At 39.1% G+C, this 25,393-nt stretch overlaps 1 protein-coding gene across 1 annotated transcript in view; it reads right to left on the bottom strand.

Annotated features, from left to right (window-relative positions):
- The window catches only part of PHLPP1 (PH domain and leucine rich repeat protein phosphatase 1), a 206,032-nt gene that overhangs the window by 94,788 nt on the left and 85,851 nt on the right, over positions 1–25,393 (bottom strand). Inside the window, exons 2-3 of the mRNA XM_059140758.1 lie at positions 8,342–8,538; positions 1,341–1,466 (exon numbers count right to left, since the gene is read on the bottom strand). Of these exons, the coding sequence (XP_058996741.1) occupies positions 1,341–1,466; positions 8,342–8,538 (323 nt within the window). The remainder of the gene's footprint in view (positions 1–1,340; positions 1,467–8,341; positions 8,539–25,393) is intronic.

Raw genomic sequence — 25,393 nt, forward strand, 5'->3', positions numbered from 1 at the left:
AACATCTTCATATAGAAAGAAATTTAATGCACTCTGACCACATTTTGGCATTTTATTCTGAATAAAGCAGAGTGTAGGCTGTTGACTTAGTGCCTTAAACCCATGCAAACACTTAAATATAAAAGCACAGTATTCTTTAATACTTGTCTCCTCACATTTGCAACCACAAAAGTAATTTTAAAACGACTAGACAGATGTACTTACTGCCTCTAATACCACATTAACTCTACAAGGACGTCTGCAGAAGAAATGTCATCTTTCCCATTTTCTCTAGCAGGGTGCTGCCCTTTCACTTGCCTACCAGGGTAGAAGAATCCTCTGAGTCCTATTAATTCAAATTCTGCCCATTGCTGCTTCTCTGAAAGGAGGGGAAACTAATGTTTTTAAGTGTATGGCATCATCAGAGGACACAGTTTTTACCTGATAATTCAAGCGTGGCCAGTATTTCAGAATGTCTTTCTAGACGTTATTCTTGAATTTTCTATTAACTGTTTTACAAAGTTATGTCCTATTCATTCACTTGATAAATAATTACATCATCATACAGCAGTCTGAATCATACTGAACTTGGATAGCAAATTCAAAAATATGAAAGCAAATTCCAAAGTAATGGTTCTACACCCAAGAGAGGTTTCATAATTTCATAAACACACCCAAAACCAAGGCACCAAATACTATAATCCACCCATTTTACACACAGTTCTATAAATGTGGTGTAAAACCATCTTCACACAAAGTACCTGAAATACCAACACTTATTTATCTTATTCATCGTGTTACTCTAGCTTCCATCTCTCTCTCTCTCACACACACACACACACAAGTATACTGTTTCATTGCTCATGGTAATCTAATTAGGGGACTATAAAATGGTCAAAATAATAAAGATGTGAAAAGAAAGTAAGCCATCTGAAAGGCAGAAGCTGAACAGGTGAAAAGGAGATGGCACAGAATAAACCACTTATATGAAAAAAATAGAGGAAGAGGGGAAATTTGTAGTAATTCTTTGGGTATTTTGTGGTTTTACAGTTGTTCTACCCTGGGTCAGTCCCTTAAATATTCTTAGCTGATGTCCCTTACCTCTAACATTAAGACAGTAATGCTAATCTACTCACTGATCTGTTTTCTTTCCCCTTAGGATAAACAAAACCTAACAAATGAAACATTTCGGACATTTTTCATTGGCTACTCTTCAGCCAAAATGAGCTTTGACAGAACTAAGAAGTGCAAACTACTAGCAGTATCTAAAAAAAGTATAATACTACATTCTGGAATTGGGTAAAGCAGAGAGAAACTGTAGCCAGCTAAAAGCTGAACAATGTTCTCAGGTAAGCACTTACCTTGGAAACTTGTCGAAGCCACCTTAAATACTCTGTGAATGTATCAAAACAAATGTAGTAAGTCTGGCTTTGGGGTCCAGAGGAGCTAAATGCTAAACAGTGCTGGTGCTTTTTCACTTCTTCTACCTATAAAATCAAACAGAGACAAAAAGAGTCAGGAAAACAGACCATGTACATAGTTCATGAACCATACCTTGGGCCACTGAGCCTGAAGAGATTTGCAGCTTTCCCTACACACGTTCCTCTTAACACTTAAAATGTGTTAAGATCCTGAGTCTGACTAACCAATCTGAATTACGAGGAAATAGAAAATGGGGAGTTTTATCTTTAGATTTCCCCACAAGAACGAAATTCTCTTCTTCCTGTTTAAATTGGAACAGACTCCCTTCCTATCTTTCTCTATCGTCACAACAGGGTGCTAAGGTTCTTTCTTCCTTTGGGCGGAGCTGTACTTAATATTTTACTTAAGGATTTTTATTCCAGATAAGTTTTCTACTTTAAGGAACTTTTCTATTACTCTGAATTATAATCTTTCGGAAAAAGACTTCAAGCATGTTAAGTTTTTAAAAATTTAACATGAAATTGAGATTAACATGAAATAAAACCCTACCAAGAGTCCTAATTAGCCCTTCAAGTTCTAATAAGGCAGTCATACAGTCAAATCAAATTTCCACTCCCAGTAAATTCCTCCTAAGGAGGAAAAGTCTAGATAATAATGTAACATGACACCACACAAGCTCCTATGCTTCACTTACAAAAATGATCACTGGTCACAAGGGAAGTATAAACAATTTTCAAAAAGATGAGTATCGCAGACTATGCTCTAGGACCAAAATGCAATTAGAAGTTAGATGTCAATAATTTAAAACCCAAGTATACTTAGAAAACCAGTAACATACTTCTAAATAAGTTAAAAAAAATTTAGATATTCTTAGAACTAAACCATTAAGAAAGTACTACATATCAAAATTTATGGAATGCAATGAAAGCAATACATAGGGGAAATATTATAATTTTAAATACTCATATTAGAAAAGAAGGCAGAAAATTGTTTTCATTGATATGTGTATCAAGAACCTGGGGATGGGGGTGGCTCGGTGATAGACACTGGAGAGGGTATGTGCTATGGTGAGTTCTAGAACTGTGTAAGACTAATGAATCACAGACCTGTACCCCTGAAACAAATAATACGTTATATGTTAATTTAAAAAAAAAAAAAAAAAGAGGAAGAAGAAGAAAAGAGAGAGAGAGAGAGAGAGAGAAAAAAAAAAAAAGAGCCTAGGGGGGAAAATACCATACCAAAAACTGAATAAACTCAAAGTAGAATAAAGGTGATAATAAAAAGCAGAAATTAGTGAAATGGAAACCAAATATACAACAGAGAACATGAACATTAATAAAATACTGGTTCTTTGAAAAGGCTAACAAAATCAAAGGTTGACTGATATAGGTCAATGAAATCATAACAAAGATAATGATACAAACATCATTAATAATGTAAGAGAGACAAGACTACAGATTAAGCAGAGATTTAAAAGAACATTTTAAGCAATTTTGTGCCAAAATCTTAGGAAAATATATTTTACTAACACTAACTCACACACACAAAAAAACTAGAAGCCTACATAGTCCTATAACCATTAAAGAAACTGAGTATTAAATTTTTTTTCTCAAGAAATATCACACCCATATGGTTTTATAGATGAATTCTACCAAAATTCCATGAAACAGATCTTTCCAAACTTGTGCAAACTCATCCACCAAACAAAAAAATGAAGAAAAATACCGCAACATATTTTATAACCAAGAACAGATCATCAGAGCAGTAACAGAAAGGAAAATTTGAGGCCAGTCTCAGTTACGAACACTTATCTTGAACAAAATGTTGCATCAGGATTCAGAAATACTGGGGGAAAAAAATACAGACATGTAGAATCCAGAAATACAAAAAGAAAACAACAACAACAACAAAAAAATACATACATCAAGGGGCGCCTGGGTGGCTCAGTTGGTTAAGTAGCTGCCTTCAGCTCAGGTCATGATCTCAGGGTCCTGGGATTGAGCCCCAGGTCATGTTCCCTGCTCAGTGGGCAGTCTGCTTCTCCCTCTGCCTCCCCTCCCCCGCCCCTGGCTTGTGCTCTCTCAAATAAATGATAAAATCTTTTGACTCTTAATCTTAGGAAACAAATTGAGGGTTGCTGGAGGGGAGCAGAGTGGAGAGGTTGGGGTAACTGGGTGATGGACACTGGAAAGGGTGTGTGTTGTAATGAGTACTGGGTATTATATAAGATTGATGAATCACAGACCCATACCCCTGAAAAAAAATAATACATTATATGTTAATTAACTGAATTGAAAAAATTTTTTTAAACTATCAAGAACAAACTATAAAGAGCAAACTGGATTTACCTCAGGAAAGGCAAGATAGTTTAACATTATTGGAACTATAAAATCTTTAATCACATTAACAGGTCAAAGAAGAAAACCATATGATCATCCCACAGCTGCAGAAAAAGCATTTGGTAACATTCACCACTGATTTATCATTCATAATAAAAACTCCTAGCAAACTAAGAACACAACAACTTTGTCTTAGCTGACAAAGGGTATCTATCAAACATCTAAGGCAAACTTCAGTGTTAAATGATGATATACCACTCTTTTTAAGATCTCTGAGAAGACAAATATCTACTACTTCTATTCAATACTATACTAGAGTTCTGGCCATTACAGTAAGACCAAAAACGTATTAAAGGAGGAGGAAAATTGTCATTATTTAAATATTACACGATTAGCTACATAGTAAACTCTAAACAATCTACAGATATATTAGAATAAATATAGAAAATATAAATATAGAAAATTTAGCAAGGTGGCTAGATATAAAATCAATACTCAAAAGACAACTGCATTTCTATTCACGAAAGAGGAAATACAATTCTTTAAAAATACCATTTAAACTAATCAATATTAACAGAAATCAGGCCAGTGGTTCCTAGAGGATGGGGGAAAGTGAGAAGGAAAGCATGGGAGGAAAGGGGTACAAAAGAGCACAAGGAAACTTCTGAGGGTGTATCATTTTCTTCACTGTGGCAATGGCTTAATGAGTGTATTTAGCTATCTGTACTGTTATCAAATTACTATAAAAAAAAAAGCAGTCTACTGTATGTCAATTGTACCTCAATAAAATTTGGTGAAGATGTAGAGAAACAGGAACACTTGTACACTGATGTGAGTGTAAAATGGTGCATCAACTTTGGAAAACAATTTGATATAATCTTGGAGCATGTGTATATGCCCTACATGTACATGCAACTGCATTCCTAAGTCCACATGTAAGAGCAGCATTTCTCAACGAGGTTATTTATCACAGGGTTTCAAATTAAACAGCTCACTGTACATGGTGCAGCACTAATACACTTTGTGACATTTTATTCTGAGCCCCTTCCCCATAAATGCCAATAGTTTCCCTTTGCACCAAATATATTAATATTAACCAAACACCATCTACTTTCCACATTTTCCAGACCCTCTGCAATTAAGGTGAAGTCATGTGACTAGTTCTGGCCAATGAGCCATGAGCAGAAGTGACATTCTTCCCCTGCCCAAGCACAAAAAGAAGGTTGCATGTTCCAAATGCTTTAAGAAAGCAGAGCCTCCATCAGGCTGGGTCCCTGGACAGTTATGAGAAAAAAGAAATCTCCACTAATCCACAGTGGGCACTTAGGGGAATGAGAAAAAAGCCGTTATGTTAAGTCACTGACATCTGGGGAGGGATTTGTTATTATAGAATAACTTAGCAAATTTGTTGGCTGTTCAATAATTTCACAATCAAAACACTTGCAAATGTCCCTTTTGGGCACAGTAACTCTAGTTAAGAACTACTGCCCTAGAAAATCTACTTGCATACCAGGAGGCATATCAATATAAGACTATTCAGCAGCATTATTTATAATAACAAAATACTAGAAGCAACCCAAATGTCCATCAGTAGGAAAATTATTTAAGAAATTATGAGAATTTAGAACATTTACCGAGGGAAACATTATACAGAAATGAAAACCACATACATCAAGCATCACAGAACCTTATTATGAAACAATACTGAGTGGAAAAATTCAATCACAGATAGAACAATACCATTTTTACTCAGCTCAAAAAGAAGCAAAACAGTTACATGATTAAACTTATTTCAAAAAAGAAAATGAGGAATATAAATTCTAGGACAATGGGTGGCTACCTCTGGGCTCTGGGGAGGCCACGGGACAGACGTAAAGAGAACACAGGTAGAAACACTGATACTGATACTGCCATGATTCGTAAACTGAGTAGCAGGCTAACGATTATTCAACTTATTATGTGTCATAAGTTAGCAAATATTAAGTAAAATATTAAAATATTATATCTAAAAATCTATGTTAACTTCTAAAGGACAAATTATATAACATAATACTTGTACAATGAATAGAAACTTCTCTGTTAAATAATTATTTCCCAATAATTAAATTTGAAGAGCGCTTCATTTAACTTCATAGTTGGAACTGGACATTTGAAAATGTAAAATAAATGATCACGCTCCAGTGGTGTGTCAGATTTTATTATAGCAATTACTACTGGGTTACAGTCAGTCTATCTCACACTTCATTTCTAGCTCTTCTTCATATATTTAAGAAACAAAAACAAAAACCTTCCATTTACTCTTAGTTTTTCCTTTAACAGAATGAAACAGCAGAATGAAAAGAGGAACAGATAAACATTAATGAAAACTCTGATGGCAAAGAGTGAGTTATTTTTCCTGAACTTGGTGAACAGGTTTTAAAAGACTGGTTTTTAACATGCTCAATTATTTTTAAAGGCATAGTGCAAAACATGTTTTACAAGGTCGGTCTGTGAGAAAAGGAAGCTGTTTCAATTTATTCAATGGTAGAAGTCTATCCAATAATAGGCCTGGGAAACAAGCCTCTAGCTCTGAATGAAAATGCTAATTATAACTCTGTTCTTCTGACCTTATCTGAACATTCCACTGCTTTCCTGTCTCTGCTTCTCTGAGCACAATAATCTTTCTGACCATCTCCTTCATATGTCAAGAGATTTTTCACCCTTCAAGTTTTACTGTAATTGCTAGCTCCTTCATCACAAAATTCCCTGATTCCCCACAAGAAAATGTAATCTCGCCTTCCACTCATCTCCTGCACTACTTTCCTGCCTCTCTCTTAGAACAGATATTGTGCCCATCCTTCATCTCTGGAGAGTAAATTATAAGCAATTCAAAGGCAGGAATGATGACTTACCCACCTTGGTATTTCTGGGACACCAAGCAAAGTGGCTTCCCCACAGAAATTATTTAATAAATAGTTGTATTAAATGTGCCTTAGCAAATGCCTAACATCATAGAGAAGAAAGAAACAGACTATTGACCTAACAGGGCACCAAACATTAAATATGTATTTTTAATGATGACCTGTGGGAGTAATAATGATGACTAACTTTTCAGAATTCAATCCAGAGGACAAAATCTTCAGTAATAAGATGCCACTAATTCTTCACTGTTCAGACAAAAGTTAAGTAATGGTTTCAAAATAGGTGACTGAAATAGATCTAAATATACCTGGCAGCCTTGCCAAAATCTTTTAAAAATGATCCAATATTAGTCTTTTTAGGATTAGAATGCATAATAGCAGAGAGGTGGATGGGTAACTGACATGGGCTATTTACATATGGAAAGCTAATTTAAACTATGAATGAAGAATGAATTTGCTACAAAGCAGGTGACTAACGAAGCCATTTACCACTGCATATATCTGATTTTTACCTTATTCATTTCTAATCTCTGGAACCAGAAGATGAAACATTTGCCAACTTTAAAAAGTTCACTTGAACAAAAGTTGTTGTTGTTGTTGTTGTTGTAACCCCTCTATTTATACCCTCCGTGTTCTGCCTTCTTTCCCAGGCCCATTCAGGAAGAAAAATGGTAAAGAAAATATTAGCTTGATTTGTCCCCAGTTTTCAAAAACCCTTTTCTTTATCCAAATTTGCCTTCCCATTTATTAAGAGACTTTCGTATCATTTAAAAATCAGGAAATACTAACATATAATTATGGTAATGATGCTCCAACCAACACTTGGGTATTAATAAATTGATTTGGCAAAAAAAGAATGTTAAGATTTTCCCAAGCAATCTGGTTCTTTCTATTTTATAAATGTAGGAATAAAATAATTATCAGGCCCAAAGAAAAGCAGCTAGTCATGTGGGTAATATCTATCAGCTATATCACAACTTTTCTCTGAAACAAGTTAACATTTCAGATTCAAAAATTATGACTGGCTAAATTGACAAACTAAAAAATGTTAATTTGGGGGCACCTGGATGGCTCAGTCAGTTAAGCATCTGCCTTTGGCTCAGGTCATGATCTCAGTGTCCTGGGACAGAACCTTGCATTGTTGGGAATCCACACTCAGCAGGGAGTCTGTTTCTCCCTCTCCCTCTGCCCCTCCCACTATTCATGCTCTCTCTTCCTCTCTCCAAAAAAAAAAGTGCTAACTTCACTGGTCACTGCACAAAGAAAGATAGGTGTGCCGAAGCTGGATCAAAGATTCATGCAAGAGAGAGTCTAACCTTTGGTACACGTGCTTGAATGGTCCTAAACCCATGGACTTCAGGATCATTACACTATACCACACAGTACGTACTCAAGCTATCAACAGATGTCTACTCATAAAGAATAATTCATTACCTACAGCCTAAAACGTAATACTGAATTTTAGTTGCTCTGTTTTCCAGCCTGTCATGGACTAGCCAAGTGAGATCACCGGGGCCTCCTGCGGGCCAGCAGCACTGTCATCAACGGCTCCACCACCCGACAATGATGTCCAAGGCAGAGCGTGGCAGGAACTGAAGTGGACCACAGATGAGTGAAAACCACGAACCCCGTGTTACAGAAATGGCTCAAAGTAAGCTCAACGACACTGGGACACCTGTTAGTATTTTGTTTTAAACTTACTTTTCCACCGATTAGTGGCAGAACATGCATCTTTCCGGTCAAGCTGTCTTTCACAGATGATACTATGAGGCAGGTCCCACACAGGATGACCTGGCGTCTGGTCCAGCGGTTCACTGGCAACTGCATTTTGCCTTTACGGACATTATACATTCCTGAGAGCTGGATCCGCTCAGAGCTACCAGAGCTGTGAGGTTTTCCTGAAACAAACACAAGCAAACATTTTAGTCCAAAGAACGGGGTGCTTTAAATTAATGAATTAGTTAATTCATTAATTTAAAGATTTTATTTATTTATTTGACAGAGAGAGACACAGCTAGAGAGGGAACACAGCAGAGGGAGTGGGAGAGGGAGAAGCAGCCCCCCATGGAGCAGAGAGCCCGATGTGGGGTTCGATCCCAGGACCCGGGGATTATGACCTGAGCCGAAGGCAGACGATGAACGACTGAGCCACTCAGGTGCCCCTAAATTTATTTATTTTTAAGATTTTATTTATTTATTTGACAGAGAAAGAAGGAGGGAGAGAGTAGCAGAGGGAGAGGGAGAAGCAGACTCCCCGCTGGGCAGAGAGCCCCACGCGGGACTCAATCCTAGAAGCCCAGGATCATGACCCGAGTCAAAAGCAGACACTTAACTGACTGAGCCTACCTAGGCACCCTAGAATTGGGCTTTTTTTCAACTCACTGGCATACCAGATAAACTACCAGGGCAACAGAGAATAATTCTTGGGCAACAGTCTAATTTACAATTGAGAGACTGAAATCCGCAATAATACAATTTATGGTTAAGAACTACCACATCTACTCCACAGACACAGTTTAATTTTAGATGAAGAAATGTTTTTTCCATTTTAAGTCCTCTGTTATAACCCAAGTTTTATTTCCTTCTATATCCCTCACATTTTTTTTTAACATTTAAAAAAGGGATGACTTCAAGATTTTATAAATGGCCAGAGTTAATTTAAGTACACTAAGAAGAAAATATTACAGACTAAGATAGGAAAATAACATTCAAGATCTAGCATTTAGTGAAACTTATCAGTTTTAATGAAATTAACTTCTGATGTTCTTCCTCCTACAGTTATGCAATACACTTTTACTATTAAGGAGGAGAAAAAAAAAATAATTTTCCTAATAAGAAAATGCTCCTCTAGTCCTCAAAGATACACTGAACATCAATCTAGGAAGAATGGTATGTGGTCACGCATGTGACTCATGGAGGGAACACAGGGACAGTGAGAGAGGCACTGAGTGAGACTTGGAGACAAGGAGAGCGCCGAGAAAGACGTTAAGAGTCTTCGTTTCCAAGATGGAAATGAATCTGGCCGACTGACATTTAGACAAGTCCTATCAACTGGATGGGAGAACCACCGTGATTCCTTTATGACAGCGTTACAAACAAGGAACAACACAGTCCCAGTTGCAGACGCTGAATGCCTAATAGCAAAGAGTACTGAAACTCACACTCACAAATAAACTAATGAGAGACACGTGTCCTTGAAGAGGACCCAAGCCAGAAGGGTTGTATTTATTTGGAAATTTGTCTAGTTGCCAAAGGCTAACTGAAGAAACATATTCAAGGGACACTGTATTCTTAAGAATATTAAAACTTCACGTAAATACCAAGTAGTTTTGGTAGATGTCTAATACCTACTAGAAAAGGAAACAGGAAGAGCAGCGGCACCAAAAATAGATCTCAAAAGATCCAGAGTGTTGGAACCCTCCCAATACATACCTTTGGGCAGAAAGAACAAAACCAGCAGGTTTGAATTTCATTTCCTCTTTCTCCCAGTATATCAAATGTTTTATAAAACAGATTCTGCATATTAAAGAATTTTGTTGGGACTGAGCCAGAATGAAGTGTAACAGCGGTTCAGCAACTTCAACTTAGTGCCCAGCAAACAATGAAACACTGCTAACACCCTCCTCAAGGGAGCTGAGAACGCCACGGCTTGTTCTGTCACCAGATGCTAATGTCCCACCAAGAGGCAGGAAGACCAGGAGACTTCAGATCACACAGGACTTGCCAAAGGCTGCCAGTGATGATGGTCAGACCACGGTCACTCGTCTGCCCCCTTCCATACAAGTTCATTTACCAAGAGAGAAAAATGCTCAGACTCCCAGTCCAAGAGCTCCTTTCTACATGATACTGTCCTTATAGGGAAGAAGGTAAGTGTAAGATTACCACTTCCGAAAACCCAATTTCCACAAATGTAAGAAACTAACATACACTAAGGAGGAATATAAATAGGCAGGAGCGTGCCTGTATGAATACACGCGTGCGTGCGCACACACACACTTACATACATACTAATGAATGCAAACAAGGAGACATTTTATTTAGCCACATCCAAGAGTGGCTTCCAGGACACCTGTTAACCTGCCACATTTATGTAGCTCTGTGGGTCACCACAGACTGAACAAAAAGCCAACAGAAGTACATAAAGATAGCCCTTCCATTCTCCCAGCACCACAAAAATCCGAGAGGAAGCCCCAGAACAAATCACCAGATAGAGTGGACTACACGTTCCAGAAGGGACAAATATACTGAAGAGTATGGAGACATGAACAGAGTTAGGCTTTTTATTCTTTCATTAGAAAAATTCCCAAAGGGCCTGAATAGTTCTGGAGCCTAATGGTAAGCTCAGTCTGTCCTTGGAAAGCCCTAAACATCCCAGTCTGAATTATCCCCCTCCTCATCTTGTTCTGAGTGATTCAATCTCCTTGTGGTCTGCTCCCCTCCCCCTCCAGGTGTCCCAGTAGACCCCTCCTCAGGACCTGCTGTGTACAAATAGGGCTCTGGAGAGTATGGAGATGAAAACGCACCGCATACCTGGGTAGCCACCAGATGCAGCTTCCTCTGCCTCAAACTTCCTTATTTTATGATATAAGAATGAGTTTGATCTCTCCCTGCCATTCTCAAGCTTCTCAGTTCAGAGGAATTCCAAGTGTTCTATGCCTTAATAAATACTGACAACACCAAGTAACCAATGACTACCAGTTCAAAGCTGGATCAGTTGTTAAGACTTTTATTTTAGAAATGTTAAGCTAATTTCCTACAGGTCTAAGGCACGTCTTACTCCATCCGAGGGGAAAGACAGCAAAAGCAAGTATGTCAAGCTGAGACAGAGACTGACCACAGCAAAGCGACTGAAGTCTCCTTCAGTCTTGTCTGTCAGCAGGGAATTTACTAAATAAATAATTAGAAGAGAAATATTTACTTATTTAGGGGAAACTACAGTCTGTTTTGCTACAATACTGTGATTCATTAATACCAACTAGCTCACATGATTGTAAATAGGGGAATCGTGTCACTTTAATATGTATATTTTATTGGTTCAGAAAGATTTAGTCTAGAATTAAAACTTTTAATAGCAAAGGAAAAAGTCCACAACAAATACGCCATCTCAGTGCCCACAAGCCAGCATTTCACTTCTGTTACTTTGCAGCTTAATATTCCTTTAAAACTAAAATTCAACTTCCAGCCACACTGGGATGCCCACATGGCCATCTGGGTTATCTCCCGAGGCCCCATCGTTACTTTTGTTAGTATTCTGGTTATAAAGACGCACGCACTTATAGTCCTGCCCCCCTCCAACTGCATTTTCTCATAAACCCGTTTATTTTTATTTTACAATTTTGGAGAACATGAGAATTTTTAGGAATACATATAAAGTAGCAGTAACACCTGTTTTAACTATAATACCATTTAAACAACAAAGAAATAAGTACAAATTTGGTTGTTGCCAATCACGTGTCTTTGCTAAATATATAGCCGTGTCTATCATTGCAGAAGTTTAAAAATATGTCCACAAAATTCTTTTAAATTCTTTCCCTCAAAAGGCAGAGCCTAATTTGACTCCTCTTGTGTGCGGCTCACGTCTAACAAACAGAATACCAGAGTGATGCAATTTCTGAAGGTCGTCGAGGGCAAAGAGCTTCCTCCTTGCTCTCTCTAGGATCACTCCTCTGGGGAAACCAGCCGCCATGTCAGGAGGACAAACTGCAGACCCTATGTAAGGCCAACAAGGTGAAGCACTGAAATTTCCTGCCAACAGCCGGCGAGCAACTGGGGTCTCTTTTCACCAGCCACGTGATGGAGCCATAGTGGAAGCAGATCCTACAGCGCCGGTCAGGCCCGGAGAACCACTACCCCCAAGACATACTGATGCTCACTTCCTGATACCTGAGCCAGAAGCACCCAGCCCAGCCACTCCACTCCCGAACTCCTGATTCAGAGAAGGAGAAAATAATAAATGTAAGGTGTTTTAAGCCATTAAGTTGCGGGGCAATAACTAACACAACTTTATGAAGTTGGCTTCACTTAGTTCTATTTACCTGAACATGGTATTACTTAAATAACCCCATTTCCCTAAAATCATCTACAAATTTACAGAACTTTATATAAACTAGTGAGGGTCTACCGTAACCAGAAATAGTTAAAACAAAAACAAAAACAGAACAAAAAAAAACAAGAATAAGAATAGTAAATTAAGCAGTGACAATTTCCAAAACTTTAGAGAATGAAATTATTCATGGTGATAGGGCACCAAAAACTAAGGAAGCCTGATCACTGCATATAAGTTGCTGGGAGAATTTACCATGTCCCCGGAGCTGAAAATGGTCAGGAATGAGTGAAAACAGTCAACCCTCACCCCCACCTCTCTACCTTAGAGCTTAGACTGATAAAACTCTAAAGCATGTTTCTTATTGCATATAAATCCTTAAATCCTTCTTGACTACCTTCAGTGACAGAAAGACTGAATTAAATTACTTGCCTACAATCATTCCAAGAGCTGGCAGAAGGATTTAAACCACCCCATAGCAAGGTCTAGAGACCTGGGCACTGAGCGGGCACCTGGGAATTTTGTCTCACAGCTGAGAGGCTAAACAAGCCCAGCAGGAGCTCCGAAGCAGATTTGGGACAAGCTGCTTCTCGCTAATGGAAATGACAACCAGCTGCTAAATAGATTTGGGGAGGGTTAATTAATGTATCAGATCAAAATATATAAAGTCAACTGCCCAGTAAATCTTGCTTCTTGCTGACAGCCACTCAGTCTGATTGGGTTTATTTAAATTACTGTAGACCCTTTTCCCTGAGAAATGTCATGCCTTGAACCTTTCCCTAATCTCTAAATTCTTGAATACCACTGGAACTTATAATTTCCCTTATAATATTAAATAAAATGGACCTGGAAAATGTGAGCTAGCCCTTCATATTCTTACAGATTCTGTAAACACAGGGCCAAAATAATTTTTTAAAAATCCACCAAAGCAAACTCTAATATAAATGATAATAAAATCAGCCAGGAACTTAAAAAATTTGAGAAGTCAGAGTAAGAGAGAGGATTACCCTGACTGTACACTGTATATAATATGTAAGAAACTATCATAAATTAAAATGATAAAAGGAAATGCTGAATGAAGACAAGTCACAGCAGAGGGCTTCTAACCAGCCTGCACCAAAATCGCCTGGAAGGCTTTCTCAAGGTCGAGTGCAGGGCTCCACTACCCAGAGTTTCGGATTCAATAATTCTGGGTGAGGCCTAGGGATTCTGCTGATGCTGCAGGTCTGAGGACCACCCGAGACCCACTGAGGTACAGCCCAAGATTAACATCTTTTCAACCTGGTGATCATCAGCCTTTGGTTGCTAACCCTTAACCAAAGAAGCAACTGCACCAAGTTGGGGAAAGGATGAGAAAGGCAATTAGAAATGAACCAGAAGGGGCGCCGGGGTGGCTCAGTGGGTTAAAGCCTCTGCCTTCGGCTCAGGTCATGATCCCGGGGTCCTGGGATCGAGCCCCTCATCGGGCTCTTTGCTTATCGGGGAGCCTTCTTCCTCCTCTCTCTGCCTGCCTCTTTGCCTACTTGTGATCTCTGTCTGTCAAATAAATAAATAAAATATTAAAAAAAAAAAAAAAAGAAATGAACCAGAAGAGGAGGTTCTGCTTTTAGACTTGCCTGCCCCTCCTTCCTTCCCCTCTCGTCCTGACAAGGAACCTGATTTATCTCTCAGGCATGTTTAGATTTCCCTCCATCCCATCATCAAAATTACCCCTTAGTTGTCTGAACACCTAGTGCTCACGTCTCTTCTTGGGATGTATATTTAGAGAAGGTATTTTCTTCAAAGGTGGGTCTCTTGCATTCACAGAGACCATGACCCTTCACTGATTTACGAGTTCCCTCAGCTCAGTTTTAAGAGCGATCCATGGCTAGCTGGTGTGGCCTCCCCTTATTAACTTCACATTTGGCAAAGAAAATGCATTTGAGAGATTTCATCCAATCAACCTTCACCTGTCAGTCCAATGTCTTCGCCATCTGTTACTTCCAGAAATGGCAGTCTTGTCTTTCCGTGCATAACCAGACTATACTTTAAGAGCCTTTTCAACGCTCTCCTGCGTTTTTCTTTCTCATTGGATGAGCAATTTTTTCCTTGGCTAGAAAAAAATCACTGTAACAGTTTCGTTAACTTTTTACTGTCATTTCCATTACAGCGTATGGTAGACTTGTTCAGGTCCACAGGTCTGTCAGGCTTCTGCCACATTTAACAATCTTTTAAAATTACTTACAACTTCTATTTTCTGGCTAAAAACCATCCCTTTGGTCGCCTAAGAAAAATTTTCATCACCTGCTTTCCTAGCTGGCTTTCTTTTTGTCATACTTCTCCACAAAGGATAATGTCATAAGGCAACAGCATTAAGGCATAAAACACCGTGAGTGAAGAGAAACAGCTGAACTTCTCAAAACAATGAAGCCAGGCAGCGGGTCTCATGGTATGTTTGATTCAAGTGTAGGCCTCACAGAAATTACAAATGACGATCTGTAATGAGGCTCAGGAGGCCTTGGGAGGACTAAATCTTAAATCTGAAAATGCCCAAGGTCCAAAATACCCATAAATGGCTCTCAAAAGGGTACAATATTCACTCCCTCCTTCGGATAAAAATTGGGACTTGTGTGGGAGGTTGGGGGAGCCAGGTGGTGGGTTATGGAGGGCACAGATTGCATGGAGCACTGGGTGTCAAGTATAAACAATGAATTCTGTTATGCTGAAAATAAATAAATAAATAAAAATTGTGACTTGCGTCAGAGGTGAAGGATACTGCTGTGGGTGTGGAGATCAGGCTGACGAGGGCAGGCAGCACTACAGCTCCAACTGAGTCAGAAGCACCAAGGGATGCTTTTATTAAAAGGAGGCTTGCGAAGTTTCCATGAGATACACACACATTGATAAATAAATGCTAAAATAAAACTTCTAAAATCAAGAATCCACACCACTACTCCTCTCTCCTACTGATAAGAGAGACCTGGTACGTTTCAGTTTCCTTCGCTGTGAAAAACAGAATTTAGCCAAGATGACTTGGCAAGGTGACAAAGGACAATGTCCACACAATCCTATTAAGACACAAAGTGATTCAAAATGCTTTTCTACCTCCTCCCTGGGAGCTGGGGTCTGGGTTGATGCCCCACTTTATAACACATACCAATAATGTTTAAATTTTATAATATAAGCAGATTCTAAGAGCAAAACAATCTCCTAATTCCTCTCTACTGCATTCAAGAATACTTAACTACCTACCTTTTCCCCTACAACCCTACAAGGTTGATTAAAAACGTTAATCTAGATTCAGATGTTCTAAAACTGACCTTAGAAACTATCTTATACCAATGCAATGTTCTGAAACTCACCCATTCCAAACAGCTAACCATACCTCAACTTACCAGAATCACAAAAAAAAAAAAATAAAAAAAAAAATAACCCTCCCATAATTAGCCCATTTATATGATTACCTAGGTAACTATGGGAAACATGAAGAGCTTTATTTCAAACCTTCAAAGAATAAAACACAACATACAAGGTTCTCGAATTATTTTCTATTACTATTTTAAATACATCCTAATCCTCAAAAGTTTAGAAGGGTAGTAAAAAGACAATAAACATAATCTTGATTTCTTAGTAGCAGTATAAATGCTTTGATTTTTTTTCAATTTTTTAATTTGCAAATCATTTGCATACTTATAACATACACACCATCTTATATCCTGCTTTAGCCTCTTCAAATTGTATCATACAGACTTTTCAAAGTTGCTAGTCTTTGCATCTTAAAGACTTGCAAGATACTCCATAATCATGTGTTTACTCGTTTCATTATTAAGGATTATTTCCAAATTTTCATTGTATGAACTGCTAAATCCAGGTGCATGATGTTTTTTTTGTGACTCTCAATCTCCCTTTAATATAACCAGTTCTTTCTAGGCAGCAACTCTAAATCAGCAAAAATAAGCAAAACAAGCAAAATGAGCAAGAAGAAGCATGCTGCCACTACTGAATATTCTCCCCAAAGGAATGAGTGATCTTTGCAGACATCCTAAGAACACGTGAAAAGACAAAGCAAAACAAAACAGCACACTAAGTCATGTCATTAATAAAAATGAATCCACAGCCACCACTGATTTGGAAATTAGGAATCAAATTGAGGATACCAGCAGATGTGTTTGAACAAGATATGGGAAGTCTCTACTTTTTAAAGAATACATAAAAGAAAATAGACTATAAAAGCCAAAGAAAGAGGGAGAAAGAAGGTCTATAATTTTTCTGATGAAAACTTCTATACTTGTACATAGACAAACAGCATTCTGGTTTTATCCAGCACTCTACTGTTGGTCCTCTCTGTTCCCACCGCGCCCCGCCCCCTCCGCCGAACTCAGCCCTAAGTCACTAACGGGTTATAACTATAAGGAGCAGCAAAACACTTAGCAATGGATAAAAACACTTCCAAGCAACCAGAATGAAAAAAGAGCTGCAATTGACTGTTATGGATTTTACGGTGCTTGTTATCATGAAAGCATATACAATACATCTTTCAGATCTAAGGTACTGACTTAATTCCTCAGTGACCAAATCATTTATTCACAAGTCTTTTGATCTTCAGAGGGTTCTAGAACCCTAGAACTCCAGTCTTCCTGGGCCTTCAAGTTCCTCCAACCCCATCCTGTAGCTTGTAAATTCCAGAGCAGGCCAAATACACAATCTGCGAGTTGTGACTCTTTCCTATGTCCAAGTCCAAAACTAGCACAACATCTGGAACAGACTAAGTGCTCAACAAGTACCTGTTGCATCAGGGAACACACTCCTATGTTTAGGCCAAGCAACATGACCAGTTCTTAACATATACAGCTCGAGTTACAAAAATTATACAATCTATAACAACGTATTTGGGGAGGAAAGATAGGATAAAAGAAAAAATAGGTGGCTCAAAACAAACCTAGTTTCCAACAGTTTTTGGTTTCTACTACAAAAGATTTGCCTAGAATTATCAGCCACTATTTCGAACTTCTTTTCTAGAAACATTAAGGGAATTCTTTTAAGTAAAGGAAGGGGGGTATTATCAATGGACAACTTAAAGTCATTCAACTGAATTACAGTATGTATAGAGTCTGATAAAAATATAAACTAGAGAGCAAAATCCTTCTCCAAAACTTGATTACAAAATGTCATTATTCAAAGAAATACAGGGCAGTCTGGGATGACTTAGAACACACACTGGAAAACCTAAATCCCACACCCAAATTAATAAACTAAAAGCTTCATGGCTACAAAATATATTAAAATAATTTTTAAAATATGAATGCACCAAAACATGATTTTGAATACAGTGATGGCACATTTATATATGCTATTTTGGTAGAGCCTGGCTAGATGTTTAATAGTCCCATTTCAACTTCCCAGATGCACATAGTAACTGCATTTGCCATCCATCCACTCATGTGATTCTGCTGGAGTCTTGTAACTAGTCCTGGCCAAGAAAATGTGGGCAGAAATCTAGAAGCCCCTTGTGGATCTGCCTGTGCCGCTCATCCTCTTCCACAGGCTCCCCCCGCCACTGACCCGCTGAATGAAGACTGTCCAGAAGAACGCTCTGGAGGCTCAAGGGGACGGTGAGCCACCAGACGGAAGGAGCCTAGGTTCCTGAGTCACTTGGAATAGAGCTGCCTTACCAGAAACATCAGCAATGGACTTGATCGTGAGAAGAAAAGGAACCTGTGTTATGTTAAAAATGTAAGACTCATATGGTTGGTTGTTGCAGCAGCTAGCACTTCTCTAGCACAGTTATATTCAAGGCAAAATTTCACCCTAACTAGAACTGCAATGAAGTGCTATCTTATCACATGAGTGAACTTCTACAACTGGGAACACCAAAATCCCTAAGCACGGTGCCAAGTCCCCCATCCTTCCTATGACATGCAAGGGGGACAGGGCTGGCTGACTGGGCTACCTGTCACAAGGGAGAGGCAGAGGTCCGTGAAGCTGGCACACTTCTTACAGAGGCCATCCATCATGGCAGCCAGCTCTCCACAGTGTGACTCTGAGCAGCAGCTTGAACGGCAGGTACAGTGGCTCTGAAAGCAGCAACGACCCATCTTTATTGAAAATCGCTCCTGGAATCCTCAACTGTTTGTGTTAGTCATGGATCTCTATGCCTAAGTCTGCCACAACAAGCTACTACGAACTGGGTAGCCTAAAACAACAGACACAGCTGTGGAGCCTACAAGTCTGAAATCAGGTGTCCATGGAGCTGGCTCCTTCCGAGGGCTCTAAGGGAGAGGCTGTCTCAAGCCTCTCTCGACACTTCTGGCAGTCACAGGCAATCCTCTGACATTCTCTGCCTTGTGGCAACGCAATCTCAGTCTTTGCCTCCATCTTCCTATCGCCTTCTTTGTGTGTAGCTCTGTGTATCCTCTTCTCTTCTTTTAAGGACACAAGTCATTGGATTTAGGGCCAACTTTAATCCAGTATGACCTCATCCTAACTTACTATATCTGCAACACTGAAGTCACATTCTGAGGCTCTGCATGGACATGCATTTTGGGGAGGACACCTACTACGCTACTGATCTCCGACCTAATCAGGTCTAATTCTCTTTGGTTTTACAATTCTTTTTCAGAATTTGAGAATTAAATATTTATAAGACTACCTTTGTTTAGTACTGCCATAGTGTATTTACTACACAGTGCAGCAAGTATATTATTAAGTTTATAACAAAACTTACTTAATTAGGAAGTATCACCTAAGATCAAGCAATTCTTGTTAGCTGAGCTCTAAACGGATTGCTAGGTACAATATGGCATTTTGACCTTTAAATGTTAAAGGCCAATGCCCCAGCAGACAAAAGTATCATATCTCTAAGCACTGGATCTGGAAACCCAAATCATTAAAGATCCACAAAGCAGTCCACGACTTTTGTCCACAGTATTGCAATAGCTTGGCTGAAGACCAGTAACTGGGCCATCAGCGGACTGTGCCAGGGCCCGCACTTTACTTCCCTCTGCGTCAAACAAACTTCTTTCGAAGTTAAACAAATCTCATTGTTTATTTAACTGTCCTCAAGAGAAGCTCTTAGCACTAGAAGAAGACTTAAAAACCATGAAGATTAACCCTGCAGACAATCAAAGTCTTACATACTTTTTCAACAATTTTACATACTTTTGGTACCTACTAATGAGTACGAATGACGCTAGCATCCATCAGTTAAATAAACCAACTGGATGGTGAACTAAAATGCCAACACATGTACAAACAACGTGCACATTAGTTATAAAACACTGAACAGAACAAACTTACTGGGCACACACTCATTTAACCAACACCCAGGGTAAAAAAAATATTCATCAGAAATCGGATGCCTAACATTCAATTATTTATGAGATGTGCTAAGAAATGCCAATAAAATTGTTAGCCACTTAAACGTATTCAAGGATATCCACTATAAATCATTCTATCTTGGACTAGCAACCGTATCTATGTAAAAGGAGAAAAATCATTCTCAATTTCCCTCTCTCCCTCATTATCTTCAATTCTTATCAGCTCTATCCCCCAAGCATATCCCAAATCCAAAAGCAGTCATCTTTTGCTGACTGAACAACAAGTCTCAAATAGTTCCTTTGTTCCCATATTCTAAGTCACTGTGACAGCCATCCATAAACCCTTTTGTGGGTTGAATTGCATTTCCCAAAAAAATATAGTCAAGTCCTAATCCCCAGGACCTGTGAATGCAACCTGATATAGAAAAAGTGTCTTCGCAGATGCAATCAAGTTAACATAAAGTCATATTGGATTAGCATAGCTCTAATCCAATGACTAATGTACTTATAAGAGGAAAATTTGGACACAGTCATAGGAAGGGGAAAAGGGTGTGTGACAATGGAGATAGAGACTGGAGTGATACCGTTGCAAAATCAAAGAACACCAGAGATTGCCAGCAACCCCCAGAAGCTAGGAAAGACAAGGAAGAATCCTTCCCTAGCACCGTCTAGCCTCCAGAACTGCGAAACAAACTTGCCACCTGCAGTCACCCAGTCTGTGGTAATTTGTTGTAGCAGCCCCAGAAAACAGGTGTCAGCAGGGCTGCACTCCCTCCAGAGGTTCTGAGGGAGAATTTGCTCCTTGCCTCTTCCAGCTTCTGGAGCTGTCGGCGTTCCTTGGCTTCCAGCCACATCACTCCAGCATGTCTGCGACTTCACTGTCTTCTCTGTGTGTGACTCAAATCTCCCTCTGCACTCTCTTATAAAACACACATGTGATTGGATTCGGGGCCCTCCTGGATAATTCAAGATAAACATCCCATCTCAGGATCCTCAGCATAATCACATGAGCAAAGACCCTTTTTCCAAATCAGGTTAACATTCACAAATTTGGGGGATTAGGAGGCGGCCATGTTTGGGAGCCATTACCACCTCACCATACGAGGCATGGGAAACTGATGAATGTGTCAGACAAGTGAATATGCCTTTGTAGAGAGGAGAGAGGAGGGGAAACAGAGAGGACAGAGAAAGAAATGAGAGAAGGTGAGAGAGAGACAGAACTATGTTAGGAAGGACTTCTCCATGGGTACCATCATCTCTACCAGGTAAGAGCCTACATGTCTTTCAACTTGCAATTCAAATGAGGACTCGTAAGCAAAGCCTTCCCTGATCCCCACTTCCTAGAGGCACAGTATCTTCATATCTTTGCCCCAACCTTCTCCACCTGCCCCCTCCACTCTCAATTTCTAGGACTATAAACTCTCTGAAGGCAGCAGTTATGTCTTCTTAATCTTTCAAGCTTCAGTAACTGTCACAGTAGGAGAAGAGGTAGGAAGAGGAAATAAAGCTAACATTAGTTATTAATTCACATAAGTTATCTCATTTAATAAAAAAAGAAAACAAGCTCTCAAAAACTGTAGTGAAAATGGTGATTTCTGTCAACTTTACCATTATAACTCAGAAGAGGCAAAAAAAAAAAAAAAAAAAAAAAAGGAGGGGGATTCTAGTTGGTTTCCATAAAATGTGGAAGTCCCTTGAGTTCCCATCGATACCATCTGGTACCATATGCCTTTGCAAAATAAATCTGCAAAGACAGCACAGCAAGCAGCTCTTTCAGGAGAGCAAGCCAAGGTCGTGCTTCTACCAGAACCTGCCCCAATGGCATGGGAACAGGCCAAGAGGCCTAGTAACCTAGCACTTCATCTAACCAGCACATCCTGGATTTTGTACTTTTGCCTAAACAACTGCTCCCTTATTTATGCTGGTTCTGCCCAATCTCTTACCTACAAAAAAATACACAGCCTCTGACTCCACTGTCAAATACACAAGTGAAATTCAACCAAAACCAAAATGCCGTGGTATTGCTTTTTGGTGTCTCCCATGGATTTAAAAAGGGGAAAACCTCCTAATTTAGGATATGGAATAGAGTTCCCTCTGTTTTAAATAAAGTCTAATGATAAATACATTAATATTACTCTAAAGAAAATGCTAACATTGAAGTCTAAAATGAGAATTAAGGCCAGATTGGACTGAGAGTTAGGAAACACAAATCCCAGACCTGGCTTTGCCACTAACTAGCTCTAGGGTTTCAGATAAGTCATTTTCCTTCCCCAGGCCTTTTTACCTCTCACATGGGCAGAAAATGGGGAAATCACATTAGATCACTGGTTAAGAAACTCTGGGGTTGCCTGGGTGGCTCAGTGGGTTAAAGCCTCTGCGTTGGGCTCAGGTCATGATCCCAGGGTCCTGGGATGGAGCCCCACGTCGGGCTCTCTGCTCGGCGGGGAGCCCGCTTCCCCCTCTCTCTCTGCTTGCTTCTCTGCCTACTTGTGATCTCTGTCAAATAAATAAATAAAAACGTTTTTTAAAATAAATAAATAAATAAATAAGCTCTGTCCTCAGTGGTCTTAAGTCCCATCTTTCTCCCAATCCAACTTCTAAAAAGCAATTATCAGTTAGCAATTACAGTATTTCTTTTAAAGAAAGGTTCTGAGTGGAAAACACACAGGCGGGGACACACACACACACACACACACACACACACTGGATTATCTGATTACTAAGAGTCCTTCTTGGCACAAGGTCTTAGCTTTCTATGATTTAGATATTAACCATTCCTCAGATATTTTTATTTCCCAGCTGTGTACAGGGTTGCTCCTTCATGTGCCCTATTTTTGTTAATAATAGTGATAGTGCCTTCAGTGTTATTATACCTTTTATTGGTGCTGTTTTCTTCTGGAAGAGGTCAGAGGACTGCATGGGCTGTGTCTTTTTAATGTATTAATCATTCCTGTGTACAATCTGCTAAAATCAAGCAAACTTTTAAAGACCAGAAGAATGTTCCTTCCTACTCACCCAACTGTGGCATTATAATTAAAAATCATGGTTAGGAGTCAAAGTTAATGTTAGAAAGAAAAACATTACATTTTCATTTTATAACCTCTCCAATGTTTACTCTATGTATATCTTCATAATTACTCAACAGCAAAAGATAGTCACAGTAGAGCTGTTGAGCTTCTCTCAAATTAATGATTTTAAGTCCTTTAAAAAGTTAGATGGTAATGACTTAATGTGCACTGATACCATCTAGGCCTTGTCTCCCTAAAGATAAGCCACTTAGGAAGAAAAGAAAGGAAAGGAAAATTTAGTTATTTTTTGTTTGCTGCAACAAAGTTTTGTGTAAAAATGGAAAGGCGATGGTTTCTAGCTTTTACATAAGATACACATTCTTAAAAATTCAAATTTAGTAGCATTTGTATCCCAGTCCTCCTAAAGTTCGATTCATATTAAATGGGAGTTTCATATGATCTGCATGAACATCCCCGTACGTAGCAGTGGGTATACAAGACAACAGGTTCCAGGCCTCGAAAATCTTACAGGCTAGTAAGAGAAGCAGTACAGTATACTGTGATAGAAACCATACAGAAAAAGTACAATGTACTGGGGATATCACATGAGATAATGATTCCAAACAAAGGTGATTATTTATGACAAGTTCTTGGCATTAGAGAACTATTAACAAGCTTGCATATAATCAGTCTGATAATTACATGATTATATGCACGGATGGAATCCAAAGGATGGATCATCACATCAGACTTAACTTCCCAAATTTATTTCCAGCCTTTAAATCCAGTTGCCTTTGTCCAGCCGTCTACTCAATATTTCCACCTGAACATCTCTTCCAGTTTTTCCAAGATCAATCATCATCTTCAGAAAAGGCAGTTCCATTCATTGAGTATCTCGAGTAAAAACCCACAGTGCATTCCTAGACTACTCTCTCTCACACACCCCAGATCCATTCCAAGCTCCACCTCTGCCCTGTCTTTAATATACACCCGGAACTCAACTGTGTATCAACCTTACTTCCATCTACGCTACATGTAGTAGTCTCATCTCTTTCAAGGAATTCTGCCACAGCCTGCTAGCCGGTCTTCCTGCTTCTGTCCTTGCCTTACACTAGTTTACTGTCCACAGAGGACCCAGAATGATATTCATATTCCTCTACTCAAAAGCCTTCAGTGACACAAACTCAAGTAAAAGCCCAAGTCTGCAACAGCCTAGCAAGTTCTACTGACTTAGTCCTCTACTCCCTCTCTGACCTACTAGCCCCTCCCATGCGTCCTGGCCATGTGTCCCCAGTGATGCCGCCCTCCTTGTCTCAAGGCATTTGAACCCCCAAATGCTATCTCTCCTTATTTCTTTTCAGCCTTCCTCCCTCTACTCTAAATCACTAACTTCTAACTTCAAACTAACCACCTACAAACTTCTGTATTAATTCTGGATTTTCACAACTGTAATTTGGAGCCTCTCATATTACAATTATAAGCAGTTTCAAATGGCATTTATTCTTAACTTGGCTTTTAACACTAACAAAATTAATGCACTAATTACCAGTGAGTAAAAATTAAAAATTACACCACGTAGAATAAATCTACACATTATGTTTCATCAGATAGAGAAAACTTGATAGCTATTAAATAGACAAAAAGTCCCAAGTCAACAGAAGAGCAAAGGGAATATACATACACACAAAGTAAACAAAAATCTGAAAAGGAATTAACTTACTTTCAGAAAAAGCATGGATTTCTTAAAATTACACCAAAAGTATGGATCACTATTATAATCAGGTATTTTCAAAGCTCTCTCAAGCCTGGTCAAATCCTTTTTATAGAAAACTTACTAAGAATTATCCTAACTTTTTTGTTTAACAGAACAGCTTTTAATCTAAGAAGACTGCAGACAGGAATGTGGAATTTGAGGGGAGAGGAGTTTTACAAATTTGTTCTATTTGTTGTGATGGAATTGAGCCTATATAATTCTAATAAAACATCTCTTAAAGTCTGTATTTATTTATTTTTAGAAGATTTTATTTATTTATTTGACAGAAAGACAGTGAGAAAAGAACACAAGCAGGAGGAGTGGGAGAGGGAGAAGCAGGCTTACCACCAAGCAGGGAGCCTGATGTGGGGCTCAATCCCAGGACCCCAGGATCATGACCTGAGCCGAAGGCAGACGCTTAAGGACTGAGCCACCCATGCGCCCCTTCTGTGTTTAAATCAGAAAACCAATTCTTATTCATCTTTTTTTTTAAATAAGATTTTATTTATTTATTTGACAGAAAGAGAGATCACAAGTAGACAGAGAGGCAGGCAGAGAGAGAGGGGGAAGCAGGCTCCCCGCCAAGCAGAGAGCCCGATGTGGGACTTGATCCCAGGACCCTGAGATCATGACCTGAGCTGAAGGCAGATGCTC

This window comes from Mustela lutreola, chromosome 11 (assembly GCF_030435805.1).
Source record: "Mustela lutreola isolate mMusLut2 chromosome 11, mMusLut2.pri, whole genome shotgun sequence".
NCBI lineage: Eukaryota > Metazoa > Chordata > Mammalia > Carnivora > Mustelidae > Mustela > Mustela lutreola.